This window comes from Phallusia mammillata, chromosome 7 (genome assembly GCF_965637545.1).
Source record: "Phallusia mammillata chromosome 7, kaPhaMamm4.hap1.1, whole genome shotgun sequence".
NCBI classification, from domain to species: Eukaryota; Metazoa; Chordata; class Ascidiacea; order Phlebobranchia; family Ascidiidae; genus Phallusia; species Phallusia mammillata.
In genome coordinates this window covers 7,502,513-7,517,427 of record NC_137258.1, presented here as the reverse complement: position 1 = coordinate 7,517,427, position 14,915 = coordinate 7,502,513, and the positions used below count along the sequence as shown (strand labels likewise).

Below are 14,915 nucleotides of genomic sequence, written 5' to 3'. Positions count from 1 at the left end.
TCAACATTTTACAGCCAAACTTTTAGAGGTGTCACAGACTTTAAACCTACCATCAAATTTGGAATTTATTAGTAACATACGGCGTGTTCTATATTGTAAATATTACAAAAATACCTTTTCGGGTAATTAAATTTATGTATCATTTCGCTCGCTATACCTGCCACTCTTCAGTCACATGCTACGACTGTATTTGAACCGTTATTAATCAAAATCGGTGTATTACGTTTAGGGGTGTATGGCCATCTTGGCTTTCAACAAAAATCTCCCATTGTTTCATACAACCTCTTAATAAGCTCTATAGCCAATAAAATGCCATGGACGCATACATCTTCTGCTGATCATTTATACAGTCACACAAAATTATGTCCAAGAATCTGAATTTCTACCTCGTTAAAGCGAGAAGTTGTGAACTTTTATTTACAGCACAAGATCACAATAATCCGCTGGGCCACAAAACGACACCCGGAGGAAACCAAATCCACAACAGCCTAGTATGAAAACTGCAGTTGATGAGACCGAACCAAGATTTCCTTGGACTGTAAATGGTTTCAGGTATGATCCATTCAATAATACAAGGCGCCCCATCCTATAAAAGTGGAAAACCCAGCAGCAAAGTTGTCAAAAAATTGAGCTGCATAGCAGAACACGCTGCTGCTGCTGATTTTCTGAGGGCGGCTTCCAGTCAACGATTCCAAATAGCCCAGAAATTAGGAACAACACAAGAAGGTGATGAAAGGTCTAAAAATCCGCCTCGAAACGAGATAAAAACATGGTTCGCCCGTCGTCAATGACGCCACGATCTTTCTTCGTCCAAATTTGCCTCCTCTTCGTCATCTTCGATCTCGGCTCCGGTCAGGAGAGCTTCCTCATCCAGCTCTTCCTCCTCCAGCAAGCCGTATCCATACACTTCTTCCTCTTCGGGAGGGGTGTAAGCAGCCACTGGCTCCACGACCACAGAAATTTCGTCGTCCTCGTCGCCGCTCTCATCCTCTTCTTTCTCTTTGGCGTGGATGAGATGTGCGGGACTGAGAATCTGATTCTGAGACGGGATAGCGGGAGGAGCAACCTTGGATAAGCCAAAGGGGGGTGTTATGAAAGCTTATGGTACAGATGGTAGGCAAACAATAAACACATCAGGCTGGAAATGTAAACACACTTGGCTTGACTATGTTAACTTCAATATACACTTTACGACAGAAATTTATTTTCTTTTCTTATCTATTCTTTTTGCTCGACGCTTGTTTCGCACCTTTTTTAGCAATCGTTTATGTGACTTAAATGTTTATGAACGGGTGTAACTAATGTGGCCCCTTACATCACTGATGATGGCACGAGCAAATGCCGAAACGTTTGAATAATAAAGCATGTCTCTATTTACGTCTATTTGGGCACTTCCGTGTTTAGTGTTCCCTACTTTGAAAGCTCGGACCTGTCAACCTTGTTCTTTTTCCATCAAGAAACGAAATATGAGGTGAAAAAATGACATTAAGATCTTACATACTTTTTTCAAAAAAACAAGCAACGAAAAGCACAGTTTACTTACAGACGCTGGGAGCTTGTTTGGCTGAGAAGTCCACACGATGATTAGATTTCGATTTTTGAACATGCTTCCTTGCGAAGCCGCCTGCATGGATCAATAGAAATGAAATTAGTGCACGGGTAGTCTCACACTGACGCGAGACAGCCTGCCAGTCTCGCAAATGATCTCATCGTGGGTCACTTAGTAAAATTACAACCGGCGCACGCAGGTGATAGGATACGGGAGCTTAAGTAGGCGGCTGTCAATCAAACCATGTCTAGGGTTAAAGGTCGGTTCGTCGTATGCCACGAATTGCGAATGGCATTGGTTGATTTCAACTAAACATGAGTGAAAAGCTACATGTGCAAATGTGAGTGGTCCTTATACAGGGTGTTCGGAAAGTCACTGTGCATTTACGAATTTATTAACAGATTTTTTCAGTATAGAATCCAGGAGGTAAATATGAATGACAATTTTAAATAATGTTAAAAGTGACCCACGTTAGAATCAATACAAGGCTTGGACCCTTCTTATTTTGCATAAAAAATTTATAAAAACAGTGCACAGTGACTTTTCGAACACCCTGTATAAGTAGATAGACATGAAAAGCTTTAAAGGGACTTAAACGTACGCGTAAAATGGTTGAATAAGACAAATTAGGCATCAACAAGTGGCGCATGTGTGTAACAGAATGTTGTTTTCCACATTCGCACTAGAGCTTATTATCATCAAAAAAATTCGAGGTTGTCAACATATTTAGGGTCTTGACGAAACAATAGGAAGTGAACACAGAAAAATACAAACAAAAAACTGGCGAGTTATTTTTCGATGTAGGTGGATGGACTTTTGCAGAAACATAAGTGTGATGCGTACAATGTGAATTTCGACCTTTTTTGTTGATATTTTTTTCTGCTTTCTTAACATACCTGTTCTGCGTCATGGCGAGTTTTGTATTTCACAGTGCAAGTAATTCCTTCCTCGTCAAATGAAAACGTTTCAATGTCACCGAATTCCTGGAAAAAAAAACACATTCCCCATTAATAAAACCAAAAAAAAAATTAAACAGCAAATCTTGGAGGTAAAATAGCTTTTAAAGACATACCGAAAAGTGGGTGATCATCTCATCCTTCTCGTCGCTGTGGAAACCGGATATACGAATTTCGCATGGTCTCCGGTCGATATTTGCTCCTGCCTTAATAAACCTGTGGATATTGCCACGCCCTCGACCACGCCCTCTGCCACGACCCCTCCCAGGGACCCACCCACCTCGACCCGCAGTCTGGTAAGCCGTCACTAATCCAAATGTGTTGGCCTGAATAAGAAACACATTGTTTTTAAGTGTAAGAGTTATATGCGACAATTCGTACTGGGGTTACTATTTCATTCTGCAAGTAAGTAGTCGTTTCGCTCATTTTTATACATATTCTGTTTTGCAAGCAGAAAGACAGCCTACAAACAACTGTTAACATTTCAGCACATTAGGGCTTGTATTTCTGACCCAAAGGGCTTGTAAACCAAAAAAAAAACACGAATATTTCAGGGTTAAGGGGTAAAAACGAGTGAATCAAACTAAAAGTTTCCTAATCATTTCACATTCTAGATCAGTGGTCTTCAACCTTTTTTGAAAGCGACCCCAATTTAAAAGAAAATTGAAACAGCATTTACACGCGACCCCATTTTTTCCGATGGGGGTAATGCCGAAACTGAAACTATTTTTAATGTAAATATGCCCGCTTAATTTTCAAGTAGACTTCAAATATTAGCATTCAGTGTGCATTATTACGCTCAAATGTTAGAACCCAAAAGTTTTATTAAATTTGGCCTGACCAGTTTGCAGAAATCAGTTAATTTATGTATTTTTCCCTGTACCCGCTGTATTATTTTGGACACAACAAGCCATTCATGAGTCGTTATCGCGTAACAATGGGTTGGATAACGTTTTTTATATAGACTATTGCCATCGCAATGATTAGATTGTGACACGGGTACTAAGATGTACTGCAAAACATGAGCAAAGGTTGCGAACTGGGACAAAACGTGCCATTTTTTTGGTAAAGAACTTAAAAGCCGATAGATTGAATTAATAGCGACCCCAGAAAAAGTTTAGGCGACCCCACTTGGGGTCGCGACCCACAGGTTGAAGACCACTGTTCTAGATCATGTACTATGCAAGTACAGCCGTTTTTAAAATTTCACGTTTTGGGGGCCTGTGGGGGCCTGTGGGCCTGTTGGACTCTCGGAGTATCAACTCTGGCTAACTAAGTAACATGTGTGTAAATTTTGAAGCACTTTCGACATGTTTGAAGAACTTTTTCTTTACCAAACAGTTGTAACAAACAAGCATTAGATAGCAAATAGAAAACAAAGTACGAACGAAAACAATATAGAACAAAAGATAAAACGTTATTGACTTAAAAAGTAAACAGGGTGGAAGCATCATGTGCTCTCTTGCAAACGACAGAAGTAAAATTTGTCGCAAAACAACTTAGTTTACTTGGCGCCTGCGTTCTTTTCTCTCTATATCAAGCAGTTAGTCAGTAAAAAAAATACTTCAGTGAAAAGAGAAAAATTTCCGAATTTATGTAAAGCTGTAAATGCGTTTTAGGGAACTTATATCATAGGCAATCTCCGCAACTGGCTGTGACAAAAAAGCGCTTATTTTTGTTTTTTAGGATCGATTTTTGTTGAGCTAACGAAATAGACACTACTGTGGCAGTCTGCGACAAGCATACCTCAATTTTGAGCTGAGTCAGCTTCTTTTTCAGGACTGACGTATTTTCACCGTTGGTCGAAGCATTGTAAAGGTCAAGTTCAGTGTCCAAAAGATCTTTCTGTGTCTGCAATGAAATGTATTTCAAGTTCAAAAATAGTCAACGCATTTGATTCAGAACACAAGTAAGTCAAAATTGTGCATCCTGAAAAACAATCCAGTAAAAAATATCGTTCTGATAATTTTTTTTTAATTTGCAGAAAAATTATGAAAAAAGTTTCCTCTTGAACCTGTTTCTGTTTTTCTTGTACGACTTGAGGAGCTGGTTTTGCTTTTGCAACATTTCGTAAACTGTCAATGGTGCTTGTTAGTGCTTTCAAGGTCTGAATACAATTCTGTTGTTAAGTATGTATTGTTACACCACACAAAGGGCAAAAATATTTATTGCATAAAAAAGTGGTCACCTTTAAAAGATCCATCCTTTCGTTTGGTTGCATACTTTTGTGTGTCTCCAGTTTGGCAAGCAGCAGCTAAAAAAGGTTTGATTTATTATTGACAAATAGTACAAAGTTATCAAAACGCGACGAACAACTCTTTTTTACCTTTTGCTGTTCAATTTGCTTCTGCAAAAGTCCTTGTTTTTGTTTTTGCAACTCCATCTTCTTCTTCTTGACCAACTTCTGCTGCAAAATTGCTTTCTGCTTGGCAGCTTGGCGAGCGGCGATTAACTGAAGGCAGTTGAGTGAATTTAGTGGCAAGTAAATTTAGTGGCGCAAATAATATAGCCAGAAACATTAAAACGTAAACTCAACTTTGAGGCACCCAAAACATGTATGAAATGCAACAGTTCCAAAGGAGAGCTCTTAAACAATATTTATTAACACACAACAGTCAAGCTAACACATACCTTTTTCTTGGCTTCAATTGCAGCTTCTTTGGTGGCTTGCAATGCAGCCGGGTCAGCTTGTACCGGTGCTGGTTTCGATTTCGATTCTTCGTCAGCATCAGGATTGCTGATCGTTCGTGACAAACTGCCGGGGGTGAAAGCCTGGAACAAAAAACAACATTTTGTGATAATTCTTTTCAAAGAGAGAGATGGTCGTTTCATTTCCAAACCAATCCTTTTAAAGTCATCCTTGGTGCCTAAAACGCGTCTTTTGACATGAGCTTTAAGTTAACAGAAGGAGGTTGCGTAGAAGGACTTCAAAGACCGACATCCAGGGTTGTGGAGTCAAAGTCAAAGTTTTGTCAAAAAAATAGCAATACTTAGTGTAAAATAAACCCTTTGTTTTGCGTTGAGGCCGGTACAGAAGAATTTTTACCAGACTTAACAACCTTCACGCGCCTTTCACCTTCACAGCTCTGCTTCGAAAGATCGAAACTAAAACACTAAACTCCGTCCGTGACTAGGCAGATTTTCAGCAGTAGGGGTGTGTTGCCTTTTTATTTAAAACTTATGTGGAGAAAAAGCAGCGACTTGCGAACTAGGGATGCGCCGAGCCGAGCCAGAACCCGAGTACTCGGTACCGAGCATCGCTGTTTTTCACATGAGATGCTCGGTGCTCGACCAAACAGAACATTTGCAGTTTTGGCACATCCCTATTGCGAACCAAATTATACCTATTAATAGCGGTACGTGAAGACGTTCATATCCGAGGTACGTAATCGGTCTTCAAATTGCAAGCCCAAACAAGACAGCAAGCATTAAAGGGCACATGTACACGGTCAGAAAGAGCTTGGAAACCACTGTCGAAAAGCATGAAGACATTCGAGTATAAAAATGTATTTTTACTCACCACTTTTCCTTGTTCGACGCCGGGTGCTGTGTATTTGAGCTGATTAGGGGTGGGAAGAGCACCAAGACGGTCTTTAACAGTCGGCTTGGACTATAAACAGAAAGTTGTTTTCTTTAGTTAGAAGCAAATTTTAAGACCTTCTTTTGAAAACATTTAAAAAAAACTTACAGTTCCGTTTGTTCCTTGCGTAGATTCGTCTGTTCCAGATGGTGTGTGCCAGTAAACTCGGATGAAACGATTATTAAGGACAGCCTCGGTATCGCGAATTGCTGCCCTTGCGCTGTTCGGATGTGCGAACTCGATGAGCGCCTGACTAGGTTGCAAGTCGAATTTCACCTGAAATTTACAACAATATTTTATAAGACATGAAACACATCCGTTACAGTAACACAAAAACAGGGTGTTGGCAAGTCAATGCTTCTTAAGCAGTTGGAAATGTTAAGGCTAAAATGGTCATGGATAAGTGCGGCAAGTTTACATAAACACTGTGAGCCCTGAATCACAGGGTCAATAGGGTTCAAAATGCAACCAAATTTTTTTGTCAGATAGTCGTAACATACTCCCGTTGGACAGAACAAAAATCTTCCTACGAAAATACATTTTCTTTATACTTTTATGGAAATATATAAAAAAAGTGTATATTTGTGGCAGGGAAATCTTCTCTCAAAATTCAACTTTAATTTAAATTTACTTGAATATTGTTGATCGCTCCAAACTTTGCGAAATGTTCGTTAAGCTTCGAAATGTTGTTAAGCATCGGCGGAATTTTCTTGACAATTAAAGTTTTATTGTTGTGACCTGCAAGAGAAAGAAAAAAGAGATCGTTTTATTGCACATCAACAAGAGCAAATAAAAAACTTGACCAAACAAGAACAAGAAAGTCTCACCGGATGCGTTGTTGTAATAAGGTCGTTTATTGGTCGGTTCTCCGCCAATGTTATCCAAAGCAGGCCTTTTCCGAGCGTTATCTGCAAATTTTCCAGACATCACAAATTAAAAATGTATCACTGACAATGAAACACATTCTGAAGTAGGCTAAAACTGGCAGATAAATTATGAAATTGCGCAACAATGGCAGGTATTTCGTCACAATCACATGCAAGTAGACTTGAACAAAGGAGATATTTTTACTGACCCTGGTCATAAGACATTCCCGTTGACATAAGACCCCCGTCATTTTTTCGCGATTCCATATTTCCACTATTCATTTCTGGAGCTTCGGGATTGTAAGGTTGCTGGGCTTGAACTGTTACACTTACAGGGGGGACTGGAAAAGAATTACAGGTTTTGACTACCTTAAACAAAAACTTATGAAAGAGATTTTTAAGTGTGCAAAGAGTTTCGTTAACTGAAAGGTCTTGGTATGATGTCATAAGTTTAGCATCATTAAAGATGCCTTTAGGCGGGAAAATGCGCAGTCAATAAATAGTGCATTTTCCAAACACAACAAGTTAAAATTTGGCTTAAACTGACCAGAAAACGAAACACACATCACTGCCAGAACGATCAAAGCCAATATCACCGGTGGTGCAAATGTATGTTTTGAGGGAGGGTTAACATATTAGAGACACTAAGACTAACGGATAAGTAACTTTTGGTCGGTGATATAGAAAATTGGGACTGTAACCGAATGGCCACTATACCAGGTATCGGTTTGTTAGATTTCATTCGCAACGCCACCACAAAAAGAAGTACATTAAAACAGCCAGTTTGCTTTACAATGAATCTCTGCAAACGTCACAGATAGCCTTATGGCAGTTTCTGTGGCAGTTTGTATGGAAATCAGTTGCTGTTTTAAAATGCGCAATCGTTTTTAAACGTCACTGTGGACAAATGTGGCACAACAGTTTTGTCATGATTCTTTTGCGACTTTAAAACTTGTGCAACAAAGTGGCGATAGCCCAATGTTTGTCACTATGACGAAAATGGCCAAAACCGGATCTTGTTGGTGATGCGACTTACATGGCGGACGAACGAAGTTGGGAGGAGGCACATTGACGTTGATTGGTTGAGGTGGCGGAAAACGATGCATGAGATGAGGAGGTGGAACAGTTATTGGCGGCGGGATCTAAAAATACAACAGCACTGAACTCAAATGCAAAGTATTGGGTCAGTGCTTTTCAAGCATGTTAGATCTCAGACTAGTCCCAACATGCGTATTAATTACAAGAAAAAGGGAAAACCATGTAAACAATATAAAGGTAAAACACACAGTACGCCAGCGCTCACAAGCCCATTTACATACTCGTTTGGCTTGTAGTAGGGTAAATAGACAAACTGCAATTTACTTGATCTACGTCAGTGGTTCCCAGCTTCTTAGTATGGTTACGGACCCCTTCAATAAATGTACCAAAAATCCGTGGACCTTTACATACAAATAACCCCTACATAAAAGCTTGAAAATCTCATCAAATTTTCGCATCCCTGGACCAGCTGAAACTATCTCATGGGCCCATTGGGGAACTGCGAATCCCAGGTTAGAAACAACAGATCTAAGTCATGCATAACAAGCACTTGTCAACGTCCACCCCATGCGTTCAATTTACTGAATGCGGCCATAAATCATAACACTCACCATTGGCGGCATAGGAACTCCTATAGGAAGGCGGGGTAATACAGTCTGTGGTGGGGCAACATTCAACACTGGTGCCTGGACTTTGGCTGCTGGCTCGTTTTTGGTCTCACTGGTTTTGCCGTCTTGACCAGTCGGTGTGATTGACAGGTCGTCGACCACTACCGCATCTTCACCATGGTCGTATGGGCACTGGTCACCCTTCATGCAGAATCCTTTCTCTAAAAGTGTATATTTTGTTTCAATATAATGTAATCTTTAAAAATGAAATAGACCAATTAGGTTTTTAGGGCCGATATTTTTTGCAAAAAAATACATACCGGTCGTTGCAAAGGTACGCCGCAAATAGACCGATTGTCACATGCAAAATATCGGTCTATCCCTAATCTTATAACGTGTATAAAACACATGGCTGACATACTTTAGTTCAGTGTTTTTCAACCTTTTTTGGGTCACGGTCCACGGAACACTTTATGCATTAAAATAGTGTTGCGGACTATGAAATGCAATTTTATGTTGATGCCATAAAACAAGCTCACACTGAAACATTGTATTAAACTTTAGTAGCAACTGGCCGACGCATTAACATTGTTATGATTACACAACAATAAATGAGGCAAATCACAACGAGATACTTTCAAAAAGAAAAAGCATTTACGCTCATTGTATTAAACCAGCGATTTTTGACCGGTGTTCCATAGAAAACTAGTCAACCTAATGAACTTCTTGCGGAACACCGGTTGAAAATCACAGCTTTAGTCAAAACTGTCATGTTTTGAATAACATACAGAATCCATCTTTATTTGTTTATCTATAACGCATGTCGATTTGACAAAGTTTGAACCAGTATTTTTGCTCAACGGAAGAAAAACACGCGTTAGACAAATAACAAAACCCAATAACGTTTCTCCAAAAAAGCAGAAGCCAATATCGTGCATATTTTTCGAAACTGATAGGTTAAGGTTGCCCGGGGTTATGATGACGTAACGCATTTGTGACAAAACTCGGTATGTATGTAGCATGTCTAATACCTATTGCTTGCTATACTTTTGTTCAATACAATACCATTTTCGGTAGACTATACACGGATCTATTCACAAATCTAATGCTGAATATAACAGCCCAAATAGACGTAAAATGCGATTTAATAGCATTAGAATTTGCTAAAGTACTTGTCGATCTCTACGTCTATTTGGGCTGTTATATTCGTCATTAGATATTCGGTACATACTGTTCATTCAAAAAGGCACACGTTTAATTTTTTATTAATATTCAATGATAAAATATGTGATAAACTCACGTTCATAATCCCAGCAGAGTTCTTTTTTCTTGTTTGAATCCCCAGAAACTGACTTCACGTTCTGTTGTTCAGCTGAGGACGACCGACGATTCCGTCTTTCAGGCGATGGCGAACGAGATTTACTTAAAGACCTCGATCTGAGTAAACAATACAACTGTAAATTTCTGATTTTTCATACAAAAGCTTTGTTATAGAAACTATACCATGAGTTTGCCTTTATTTTTGACTTTATTTATAACATACAAGTCTGGCATTTATTATTCTACTAAGTTACCTTTTTCTTCTCGGAGGAGAGCGAGATCTTCTTGGAGAAGCCATTCTTTGCAGCCTGTAAATTTTAATTAAAATATGTAACAATTGTTTTCAAGCACAAAAAAAAAATTTTCAGGGGTGAAAATTTTCATATTTACTGACCTTCGTTGCAATGGTTCTTGAGGACCTCTGTTTCTCCTTCGGCTCGGTGAAAGTGAGCGACTTCGCGGGCGTCTTCCGAAATTTCTCCTACAAAAAACCAATAATAACATTTTTTTTTACATTTTTTTACCTTATTCTGGCTTACTAAAATCAAAGTTAATATGAACATACAATGTATCATTACCATTTTCTGCAAACAATCTTTTACTTATATTTCAAAGTTCTTGTACTTAGTTGCAGTTACGTAGGCAGAACATAATTATAAGATGGTTTAAAAATGTCAACACTCTACACAATTTATTTAAAATGCTGAGTTGTGGTATCCAAAATGTGCATTTCAAAATTAAGGGGGAAAGGGTATGGCCAAATTAATTACAATCTTCAAATATTAGTAAATATGAAACTAAAATTATCTTCCAACTAATGTCAATCAATTATGCCATGAGAAAAACACTTATATACCTATTTTCTGCACCAGGAGACCTCCGACGATGCCTTCTGTCATCATAATTTCGGCGCCGACTGTAAAAAAAGGTTAAGCTTTTAAAGAACATTCTCATTATGATTTTTAACATGCAGTATACACTATGTATAAATAGGTTAAATCATTTTTGCTGTTGCTACATAAGACTTACGATGCATCTGGGCTGCGCTGTCGAGATCTTATTGGTGATCTGGATTTTGACTTGGTCCGTCTTTGGCGAACTTCCTTTGGTTTTTCCTTTACTTCTTGGCTTGATGCCCGCACCTGTAAAGTAGATGACACTTGTTAATCAAAAGTAAACCCAAAAGACATTCAATAAGAGTATGACATATAATAGTGTATCACAGCAATTACACCAACATTTAAAAGCATCGAGCCATTACATACATAAGCTACAGACAGCGCACACTGTTCGACTGTATGAATTCTCATCTGTGCGACTGGTTACAAGAGATTGGCCGTATAAGCTAATGTAGCCACATAATGGCACCAGTATAGCATGTATTTATTAAAAAACTGTCTACATTTAACAGTTTTTTTAATAATTGGGCCACTAATGGGGGTAGTATGTCAACCACTGCCTGTGAAAAGCCACAAAACACAACTCTACAACTTTAAACGAGAAAGGTGGCTTTCTGATATACTTCCATTTTATATATTCTATACGATATTTACCAATTTACTATCATTTGATCTACATATATGATTGTTTTTGCAAGCAAAAACAGATGGGTCCCCACATGCGCGTTTGTGCGGATTTAACGTCCTGGTTATTTTTAGATTCTTAAGAAAAAACTTAACCAACTTTAGCAATAACCCAGCTTTAAAAGTTTTGTCCGTATTCTTTTTGCATCATTATTGTCATATAATTACAAAAAAAAAGTACATAAGAACGGGAAAAATACTTTTAATTTAATCTCATGCTTTGACCTTGATTTTGTCGTTCAAGGTCAGTTTTTAACACAATTTTCCACAACTGAAAATGTGCTTGATAACTTAATAAAACGACATAGCATAGCTGCGCAAAAACAGCTGATTTCTAATCACCGAAACGACTGTCTCGTAAAACGTCTGTCCGGACGTCAAGCTGAGCAATCCCGCTGCATTCACCCGCCTTAATCGTAAACAAGTGAATTACTCCCTTGAGAGTTGAGACTTCTATCTGACTGACAGTGTACACATATTATGGGCTGTAAAAGTAACTATTTGGCCGATTAAGGCAAAATTTTAAGTACTGAACGAATAACCTACTGCAAACAATTGTTTAACATTTCAGCACATTAAGGCTTGTATTTTTGGCCTAAAACTTATTATTTGGGGGTTTAAGGGGTAAAATGGGTTAATCCAATAAAAAGTTACAAAATCTTTAGAATACCTTACATTGCACCAACCAACAAACCATGAAACTCTCAGATTATGTACTTTAGTCAGTACAGCCGTTTTTAATTTTTTTTTAGGGGGGGCCTGTGGGTGAACCACTGGGTCGTTTGGGGTCAAACTTCAGGAGGATCAAATTTGGAACAATAACTAACATCTGCGCAAATTTGAATAATTTTAAAGCCCTCTTTCTTGACCAAACGCATTTAACAAACCAGCGTCAGACGGAAATGAATGTTTGGGGGTTTAAGTGGTGAAAATGGGTGAATTGAAAAAAAGATACAAAATTCTTTGAAATATCTTATATTGCACCAAACAAAACAGCATATCACTCAGAGATGCTGTACTTTAGTCAGTACAGCCGTTTTAAAAAAATACGTTTTGGGGGCCTGAGGGTGAACCGCTGGGTCATTTGGGGTCAAACTTCAGGAGGATCAAATTTGGATTAATAACTAACATTTGTGTAAATTTTATTAAACTTGGAGCACTCTTTCTTGACCAAACGCGTTTAACAAACCAGCGTTAGACAGAAAAAAGAAAAAAAAAATACGGACAAAAACAATATGTGTCCCCTTCATAGAAGGGGACCCATAATAACCACCTTTAAGATTTGTTAGTTTTTTTGTAATGTGGACTAGTAGTTTATTATTACATTACATTTTATCTTTAAGTTTATAAAAAGACAAAACTCAATTTTGTAAGGTGCACATTTGATTGAAGGACATTTCGTTTTTTAAATGGTTGTGAAGAAATTTTTGGATCTAAGAATTCAAAGTAAATTGATGTCAACATGATACCGAGAACATTGAAATGAGTGAAACAGTAGGTGTATTTCTGACACTACAGCAACTTATTGAAAGTTATGAGCATAGTTTTGCTAATTCCTTTTATAATGTGCACTCATACCTCTGTATTGGTTGTGGAATCTGGCTGAGTTTGCAAATAAGACTTGGTTTGAAAGACTTCGAACAAAGCATCAACAAATGGATCAGTCTCTGTTGTGAAAAACAACATTTAGTATTTATACCAAAAAGAATTGAACATTTGAGACATGGGGTAGTACAAACACTCAAAATTGCACCAAGTGAATTTATTTAAAAATATATATATCTTTGTAAATTTACATACTGTATTACAAATATTAATTCAGGCTATATACATCCATGTGGGACATACCTTTCTGCAAAAATACATCTAACTGTTCTTTGCACAAGGTTTTGAGATCTTCATCACTTTTATCTTTTCGTATAAGGGCAACTACATACTTTGCAAGGGCATTTGGATCAGCATCACATCTGTAAGATTTAGTTGATTACATTTTAATTAAACAATCACTATTTTTTTATTCATACAAGAAACAAAAGAGGCTAGCATAGTAATAGAAGCAAGCCACAATATTCTTTGCCATATTGAAGCAGAATTCAGAATGCTAAATGTGCAAAATCAATTTTAAAGTCATTTATGTCACAATTATCAGATGTATATCACAGACCTGTTGCAGTGGAGTTTATTGTCAGCAAAGCTATGTTTGTTAAGTATGGTGTTTAGTTTCATCAACATAAGTCTTTTATTTATTTACTCCTATAAGTGACTTATTTGATGGTGTTGTCTGTTGTGGAATAATGAACAAATTAAGTCAAATACTTACACTGGAGACAGTTGCTTAACAAGCCATATCTTTAATGCTTCAACATTTTCAATGACCACCATTCTTAGAAAAATATGTCAAATTTGGAACAATACCAATCTTGTAAAAACAATTGTTCTTTTAGCAGTTTTTATCTTATTCAATTTGAACCTTTTACAAGCTGTAAAAAATACACAAGTAAAGTATTACTAATGCTACCAAAGGATACCTACATTATCTTGTTTTATCTACATTTTACAATGAAAATACTTGAACTGATTTGCTTATCTTGCCAAAGTTTGTATTTGCACTCAGTTTGATAAGCTGGTGACTAAACATATGTGACTGACTTCTCTATGCAACTCAAGAAAACTGGAAAGTTTTGAAACAAGAGCATCACTACCCGACGCAAAGAAAAACCCAGAACAGTAAATGAAACATGATGGACTACTAACATAAGCCACCAGGGGCGCTTTAAATCATCTTGCACCATCAAAATCAATTTTTTACAAAATGTGACACAACAGAACGCAAAGTGGTTATTCATGTGCCTAAAAGCCTACTTATTTTTTTTATATCTTGGAAATAATTAACACGTCACATCATATAAAAAGCATGCTGTATTTAATTTAACAGATCACGCAGTCCAAAAACTCCGAAACGCCGTGTTGCGTACGAACACTAAGCAGGGGTCGACAACCTTTTTTCTACTGCGGACCGTTTTTCAAACTGAAATTTTATCGCTGACCGGCCTTCAAAAAACTGCAAATATTTAGCAATGAAAACGCATAAATTAGTTTATCATCACCTGGTTACATGTGCAAAATGTTTTTAAAGCATTTAACCTGAAAAATTATACGGCCCGGCAACGAACTCGTCGCGGACCGGGACCGGGCCGCAGTCCGGCAATTACCGACCACTGCACTAAAGGACCGTTAGTCATCCAACTGTTAATGCGTCAAATTTGGAAAAGGGCTCACAAACGTACCCGGGAGGATACCAGTGAAATTGTGAAAACAACTTTGAGACCATGCGGCAAGCACACTTCACACTTGCAAAAAGCAAATATAATCGCGCTAGAAGGGACGCAAACTTGTTATGCAGGCAAAGTGGCAT

The 14,915-nt window shown here is 37.9% G+C and overlaps 1 protein-coding gene across 2 annotated transcripts; it reads right to left on the bottom strand.

Moving 5' to 3' along the window:
• Positions 1 to 375: 375 nt before the first annotated feature.
• LOC145237971 (RNA-binding protein 26-like) lies at positions 376 to 13,998 on the bottom strand. Of its 2 annotated transcripts, none has more exons than XM_080100984.1 (24): positions 13,821 to 13,998; positions 13,349 to 13,467; positions 13,079 to 13,167; positions 10,947 to 11,059; positions 10,774 to 10,833; positions 10,312 to 10,398; positions 10,172 to 10,225; positions 9,898 to 10,034; positions 8,601 to 8,818; positions 7,988 to 8,093; positions 7,161 to 7,292; positions 6,913 to 6,993; positions 6,717 to 6,823; positions 6,194 to 6,361; positions 6,026 to 6,115; positions 5,137 to 5,277; positions 4,832 to 4,957; positions 4,694 to 4,759; positions 4,520 to 4,624; positions 4,252 to 4,356; positions 2,622 to 2,831; positions 2,446 to 2,532; positions 1,544 to 1,624; positions 376 to 1,066 (listed from the first exon to the last, which is right to left on the bottom strand). In XM_080100984.1, the coding sequence occupies exons 1-24, from the start codon at positions 13,880 to 13,882 to the stop codon at positions 785 to 787; spliced, it is 2,826 nt and encodes a 941-aa protein (XP_079957110.1). In that variant the 5' UTR covers positions 13,883 to 13,998; the 3' UTR covers positions 376 to 784. The 2 variants fall into 2 exon arrangements, with proteins under 2 accessions (XP_079957110.1, XP_079957111.1); XM_080100985.1 differs by having other exon boundaries at positions 4,520 to 4,612.
• Positions 13,999 to 14,915: the final 917 nt, after the last annotated feature.

Excerpts from the sequence above, each read along its gene's own strand:
- LOC145237971 (XM_080100984.1), bottom strand. The coding sequence starts at position 13,882 with ATGGTGGTCATTGAAAATGTTGAAGCATTAAAGATATGGCTTGTTAAG. Across the intron at positions 13,168-13,348 it reads AGATGTATTTTTGCAGAAAG|AGACTGATCCATTTGTTGAT; the intron begins GTATGTCCCACA and ends TTTTCACAACAG. Across the intron at positions 6,824-6,912 it reads TTATTACAACAACGCATCCG|GTCACAACAATAAAACTTTA; the intron begins GTGAGACTTTCT and ends TTTCTCTTGCAG.